The sequence below is a fragment of the Bison bison genome, unplaced genomic scaffold (assembly GCF_000754665.1).
Source record: "Bison bison bison isolate TAMUID 2011002044 unplaced genomic scaffold, Bison_UMD1.0 scf7180017864155, whole genome shotgun sequence".
Lineage (NCBI taxonomy): Eukaryota > Metazoa > Chordata > Mammalia > Artiodactyla > Bovidae > Bison > Bison bison.
Window position 1 is genome coordinate 870,385 of NW_011494727.1, and position 7,664 is coordinate 878,048.

Consider the following 7,664-nt stretch of genomic DNA (forward strand, 5'->3'; position numbering starts at 1 on the left):
GTGGGACTATAGCCTGCCAGGCTCCTCTGTCCATGGGATTCTTAGGCAAGAATACTGGAGTGGGTTGCCATTTCCTTTCCCAGGGGATCTTCCCGCCTCAGGGATTGAGCCCGAGTCTCCTGTGTCTCCTGCATTGGCAGGTGGGTTCTTTATTGCTAACTCCACCTGGGAAGCCCCAGTTGTAGTATATGTTTATTTAGCTATATTTTAACTTTCTAACGGAGAAGGCAATGGCACCCCACTCCAGCACTCTTGCCTGGAAAATCCCATGGACGGAGGAGCCTGGTAGGCTGCAGTCCATGGGGTCGCTAGGAGTCGGACATGACTGAGCGACTTCACTTTCACTTTTCACTTTCATGCACTGGAGAAGGAAATGGCACCCCACTCCAGTATTCTTGCCTGGAGAATCCCAGGGATGGGGGAGCCTACTATGCTGCCGTCTGTGGGGTCGCACAGAGTCGGACACGGCTGAAGTGACTTAGCATAACTTTCTAAAATTTATTTTCATTCTTTAAAAATAATTCACCATCCCTTGCCTCAGAATAGTTCATAGATTTTTTTTTTAACCAGCAGAATTTCCCTTTAGAAGAATTAAATTCAATGACATTATCTGATCTGACCAAAGACAAAATGTGAGGCCATTAGGATGAGTAGTAGAATCCACAGGGGTAAAATTTATCCATCTTTTTAATTTCTTATTTAAATAGGATTCTTCCCTGGATCAGACTGGGTCCACAACCCTGTCATCTGAATAAGATCAATGAATAACACGTGAAAATCAAGGAACACCTAGAAGTCGTGAATATTTTTTGAAGTGTATTTATCATACAGAGCCTAGTCTTTAATTGGAACACAGCAGTCGTGGACATGTGGGCTTGCTCTTTATTGACTCAACTAATTTTCTAACCTGGACAGTGTTTGGAATATAAGTAATTTTGTCAGCGACACTGAGAGGGACCAGTAAATTCAGAAAGTATTCTGCTCCATCTTTCTGTCTTGGGCAGAAGGCCGTATCCCAACAGTCCAGTGTTCATATTCAGAGCAGAGTACAGCTGGGTCAAGTCTACCAGCCAAGGAAACTGAAAACCAAAATAATCCAGTTGTGGTTATTCTGACCTCCATTTCTAAGACTGACCCTCGAAATGTTATGACCAGAAACAGCCAAGCAACAAAGGATCCATGAGTTTGATCTTGATTAGAGAAAAAAAAATTGGGATTTTTTTTTAAAACAGCCTTTTCTATATCATATGAAAAGAATCAAAATAATAACCTGGCATTAGCCCCTATAAGGTGACCAAATCTTTTAGAATCATGAACCTCCTAAGAACTTATGACCGAACACCAACCTAGGATATTTTGGCGTTGAAAATGGTCTCAAACTATTTACATTGCCTTTTCCTGTGAGTTTTAACAGTGAAGTGGGCTCTTCCCTTATTTCTAAACACTTGGCTTTCTTGCATTAGCATCAAGGTGAGCAGAGGTGCCTAAAATCACAGCATCTTTTTTATTGCTTGGAGGGGGAGCTCATTAATGTCCATTTGGGTTTAATACTGGAATTGTTTGTGTATTTAAAACTATCTTTTGTAATCGCAATGTAAGATCAGAAAGCTGTGCCTTACTTAGAGTACAGTATTTCCATCTTAGAAGGGAGGGAGGCCCTGTACCTAGGGTGACCGTATAATTTAGCATCCCAACCAGGTCACTTTTGAGAGTGAAAGAGAACTTTCCTCATCACTGCATCAGAATAACAGACAAACTCTGAGGTCTCTCTCAGGCAAACCCTGCTATACGGCAAGCTGTAGGGATCACCCATGATCCAATACATCTTGCCACAAAGACTTGCAGATCTGGGATTTCCTGTTATACTTTAAAATTTTTATTGATTTGTCTATTCATTTTTGACTGTGCTAGGTCTTTGTTAGTGCACTCAGTCTTTCTCTAGTTGCAGTGAGCAGGGGCTACTCTTCACTGTGGTACAGGGGCTTAGTTGTCCTGGGGCAGGTGGGATTTTCCAGAACCAGGGATTGAACCCATGTTCCCTGCATTGGCAGGGGAACTCTTAACCACTGGACCACCAGAGAAGCCTGCAGATAGTTTTAAAAAACTTCTACTTTTCCATAAGTTTCTCCTACCTACCATTTTAATTGCTGCAGACTGTTCTCAATCGTATTCATGATTCCAGATGATAACCAGAGCTGTTTTGCCTGTGCAACAATTGTGTATAATAATTGCAGGAGGATGCCATGGGGTGGGAGGGGGGTGAAGAGAGACGGAGGATGAGGAAGTGAAGGCAGTGAATTTGCAGAAAGTCAAGCATCTCAGTAAAACATCTGACAAGACCATCTGCTGAGAGGACTCGAGCATCAAGAGAGTTCCCAGGGAGGGGCCAGAGTTTGGGATGTGTTCGGGGGCATCCCATTTGCACTTTCAGGATGAGATCTAAATATTTAACCTTCAGCTGGAAGAGGGCCGTATTCAGCACCCTGCACCCAAGGAAACAAAGCCAAGAGTACTCAAGCGCGAAAATCTTTGTTTCAGAGATAAAGACAAGGCCAATTAACATGGTGGGCCAAAAGGGCTCTCGCTTTATTTCTACAGCTGTTTTCTTCCCCGGGTGACTCAGCTTGGCAGTAGCTTGCCCACAGCTCGAAGAAATGACTCACACACCTTCACTAGGAAAATGCTGGGGACTGCGAGGCTCCTAGCTGCCTGCCAGCGGAGCCATGTTGTTGGCTAACCAGATCATACTCGGGGTTAAATTTAGGGGGAAGGCTATTTAGGTTCTTTCCCCCAATCCCCTGTACAGTCACACTGGGTGTTACTGTGTGGTCTCATTCCAAATGATTCAGACTTCCTCCCTGCCCAGTTCATTGTGGCACACCCACTATGTGCCTAGCACGGAGCTCACAGATGACTCAGCGTCTCCATCCACAAAGAACACCAAGTCTCTGGTTCTTGTATTCCAGCCCACTGAGTCATGTCGGTGCCATTTTGGGGGAATGTGGCTTTGAAATGGTAGCATTCAGACTGTCTTAGCCTTGTCTCTGGTTAGGGGTGGGAGGTATAAGAAAAGGGTCTCCCCTGTCCTCCACAGTTGGCCTTTCAAAGATGGGCCTGTGGTACTCAGTCTCTTTAAGGCCAGGGTGGGAGTGGTAGTGGTAGTCGCTCAGTTGTGTCTGACTCTGTGACCCCACAGACTGTAGCCTGCCAGGATCCTCTGTCCATGGGATTCTCCAGGCAAAAATTCTGAAGTGGGTGGCCATGCCCTCCTCCAGGGGATCTTCCTAACCCAGAGATCAAACCTGGGTTTCCTGCATTGCAGGCAGATTCTTTACAATTGAGCTACAGGGAAGTCCTAAGGCCAGAGTACTGTCTCATATTTCATTGTGTCTTAAAATTGCGGCAAGATTAGAGACCTCAATCTTGTTTCTGGTGCTAATCCCTTAAGGATTAAATATGTAGAACCGCATTAAATTAATTCCTAGTATTAAAAAACAGATTGCGTAGCTCTTAATATCAGGTTAGCCGAAAAGTTCGATCAAGTTTTTCTATAAGCTGTTACGGAAAAACCCAAACGAACTTTCCGGCCAGCCCAGTAAACGCACCCAGGAAGGGGTTCCCAGACACTGAGGAACTGAGGGTGTTTGGTAACTGACATCAGGTGGAGATCTTGGGAGGACCCAGCATCTACCCAAACGCTGATCCTGGAGGCAGGCAGACACCATGTCTTCGCCTTTCCCCTGCCTGGGAGAGACAGCAGCCCCACACAAGCACCCAGCAGCTTGTCCAGGGTTACACAGGCCTGGCCTTTGATCCACATCAGAAGTGCTTGGATTGAATTAACTTGCAGCTCCTAAAGCACCTACACAATTAGCTGTAACTGCTCCTCAGAATCCGCCTGCTGATGCAGGAGACTTAGGTTTGATCCCTGGGCCAGGAAGATCCCCTGGAGAAGGAAATGGCAACCCACTCCAGTATTCTTGCCTGGGAAATGCCATGGACAGAGAAGCCTGCCAGGCTACAATCTATAGGGTCATAAAACAGTCGGACACAACTGAGCGACTAAACAACAGTATTTCATTTAGCATAATGTCCTCAAGGTTTGTCTTTGTCACAACATGTGTCATGATTTCCTTACTTTTTAAGACTGAATAATATTCCACCAAATACATGTACAACATCTGGTTTATTCATTCATCTGTTGATGGACACTTTTGTTGCTTCCACCTTTTGGCTGTTGTGAATAAAGCTGTCATGAACATGGGTGTCCTTAAATGATATTTTAAAAAGAAAAAAGAACTAACACAATACCCTGTCTAAGCCCTTTACCTATATCATCTTACTTAGTCCTGACTTCACCAGCTTCTCAAGGGGCCACCAGCTGGTATCATCCCTCCCGGGCACACTGGGCCCAAGTGCCCTCTCCATTCAGAAGTCTCCTCTGTGTTTCTGAATGGGTCTGCCTCCCTTGACACCTGTCTCTACGTCACCAAGAACATTTTACCTTAATCCCACAGAACATGTTGGCCATCCCTCTGGACTGAAGTTTGTCTTTCCTTCTCCCCGCTGGCAAGGCGATCCTGTAAACAACATCCACTTGGTACTTTTCTTAACACCATGAATCACTGTACACTTGGGTATAGCATCTTGTTTTGTAGCCTAAGATGCTGATCCCTAAGAGTATTGCTCTTGCTTTTGTTTTCCTCTGTGTGCGAACCGAGGTGCTCAGGCACACCTTGAATATATGTTTTGATTTCAGTGAGTATGGGAGGGGCTTCTCAGCTCCCGCCTCTGAAGGAGGAAGGCACATGCATTTGGTAAATGGCCCCTTCCCTCATGGGCGCTACTTATGCTGTGTTTCCTCACACTGAGGGGCCTCTGGGAGCTTCTCTTGTTGGTCAGTTGCTAAGTCATGTTCGACTCTTTGCGGCCCCATGAACTGCAGCACACCAGGCTTCCCTGTCCTTTACTATCTTCCTGGAGCTTGCTCAAACTCGTGTCCATTGAGTCTATGATGCCATCCAACCGTCTCATCCTCTGTCGCCCCCTTCTCCTCTTGCTCTCCATCTTTCCCAGCATCAGGGTCTTTTCCAATGAGTCAGCTCTTTGCATCAGGTATGCAAAGTGTTAGAGCTTCAGCTTCAGCATCAGTCCTTCCAATGAATATTCAGGGCTGATTTCCTCTAGGATTGACTGGTTTGATCTCCTTGTTGTCCAAGGGACTCTCAAGAGTCTCCTCCAGCACCACAGTTCAGAAACATCAATTTTTGGCACTCAGCCTTCTCTGCAGGTAGCCAAAGAGAAGTCTGGCTTCTCTCTCTACACACACACTGAAATACCTGCCATCCCTCAGCATCCTCAGGGAACTGGTTCCGGGACCCTCTTGGACACCAAAATCCACGGATGCTCAAGCTCCTTATATAAAATGGCATAGTATTTCCTTAAAACCTAGGCACATCCTCCTGTGTACTTTAAAATAGTGGTTCCCAACCTTTTTGTCACCAGGGACCGGTTTCGTGGAAGACAGTTTTTCCATGGACCAAGGTGGGGGATGGTTTGGGGATGATTCAAGCGCTTTACATTTATTATGCACTTTATTTCTGTTATTATTACATCAGCTCCACCTCAGATCATCAGGCATTCGGTCCCAGAGGTTGGGGACCCCTGCTTTAAAACATTTCTAGGTTACTTATAATACCTGATAATACCATGTAAATGCTATGTAAATAGTTGCTTATGTATGGCCAGTTTAAGTTTTGATTTTTAGAACTCTGGAATTTTTTTCCCAAATATTTTCGATCTGTGTTTGGTTGAATCTGCAGGTGTAGAACCCACAAATACAGAGGATGGGCTGTATACTTACATTTCTGTCTGTCTCTCTCTCTTAATGCCTTGGCACCCACTTAAGTAACCCTCCCAGCTCACATTTTCTCCAAACTTTGTTGCATCTGAAATGACCAAGTTCTCTTACCTCTCTGTCCACAGGCTGCACCTGGGAATTTGGAGCCATGGTAAACTACATCAAGAAGACATATCCCCTGACCCAGCTGGTGGTTGTGGGCTTCAGCTTGGGCGGTAACATCGTGTGTAAATACTTGGGGGAGACCCAGGCCAACCAAGAAAAGGTTCTGTGCTGCGTCAGCGTGTGCCAGGGCTACAGTGCACTGAGGTGAGTGATCCTGGCCACGTGCTCCCACTTCCTGCTGCCACTGGTCCTCCAGTTAGCTTTCATTTATTGAGATGTCCCCAGCACACCAGACACTGGCCCGTGAAGACCTGGGGAAATACTAGGGCAGACTAAGCAGAAGTGTCTGGGTCTTGATTTTACCTTGCTTTGCTTCCACATCGTATACTGGAGTGGTCCTGTCAGATCCCTTCAACCTGGGATATGCAGCTGTATTTTGGGGGTCAGATCTGTAATGGAGTAAGCCAAAGCCCCGCCCCTTTAATAGCTGCTGTTTCCCTTTGGAGTCTCTGAGATTACTTAAATTCTTCATGCTCCAGGAGTTTTGTAGAACTGTGGGTTTATGAAAACACAGGAGACTTGGCAAACCAGGGTCTGAGAGCTGGACCACCTTATGACCCCAACCCCTCCTACCTGCCAAAGAGTTGAGTCTCGGATGGCATCTGAAGGGATCTGTAGAAACTGTTTAATCTGTGCCCTCACCGTCAAATAGTCATCTCTCTCAGCATCCCAGGATCACACATAAGAGACGACCTTCTGGGTAGCGGTTTACCTCCCCGCTAGTCCCCCGACAACAGAAACCTGCAGGATGAGTCCTAGGGGGACACTTGTCTGCTCTGACCTCCCTGCCCAGATCAGTGTTGTCCTCGACCACTCCAGAGTCACCACGCACACACATTCACACATATACACACACACCCATACACACCCATACACATACACACTCACAAACATGCACGTTCATATATATACACCTATACACGTACACACATACACACACACATATACACCCATACACATACACACTCATACACACACACACCCCCATACACATACACACATACACATTCATGTACACACACCCATACACATACACACTCACAAACATGCACATTCATATATACATACCCATACACGTACACACATACGCACTCATACACACTCACACACAAACACACTCATATACACACACATCTCTCCAGATTCTTTAAATGCATTCATATTTTTTCCTGTACTCACTCCTTGTGATAATGTCTTTTGTGTTATAAATGGTTAATGAAGAAATCTAAAATCACACACACAAAAAATAAAAAACAAACTCCCTGCCCTGATTGATCCAGTCTAATACCACAGTCCTTGTAGACAATCCTTACTTTCTGCCTCACCTGTATGTCTTGGTGTCGTTTAAACCTATTTTGTCATTTCTAATGGATAAGGGGCTATGTTATTTCTAAAAATATCTATTACTGGAATTTGAAATCAACAAATCCAAAGGGCAAATGCAGGCTCAGAATTCAGCCTCTGCCCAAGCCTTAAAGCTTGGCCAAAATGGGGAATTTAAATGTACCCCAAAATAGACAGGAAATACTTCCCTGCTGGAGCCTTTCCTGAGTTCCAGGGCTGAAGCCTGGGTCCCAGTTGTCCTCACCTGCAGTACGGGGGTGACAATAATTGGAAACTACCCTGTGGCGCCATGGTG

General features: G+C 45.5%; 1 protein-coding gene across 2 annotated transcripts in view; it reads left to right on the top strand.

Moving 5' to 3' along the window:
* Positions 1-7,664, top strand: part of ABHD2 (abhydrolase domain containing 2) — a 109,534-nt gene that overhangs the window by 83,323 nt on the left and 18,547 nt on the right. For both annotated transcript variants that reach the window (XM_010841021.1, XM_010841022.1), the window contains one exon: positions 5,986-6,169. In XM_010841021.1, the coding sequence (XP_010839323.1) occupies positions 5,986-6,169 (184 nt within the window). The remainder of the gene's footprint in view (positions 1-5,985; positions 6,170-7,664) is intronic.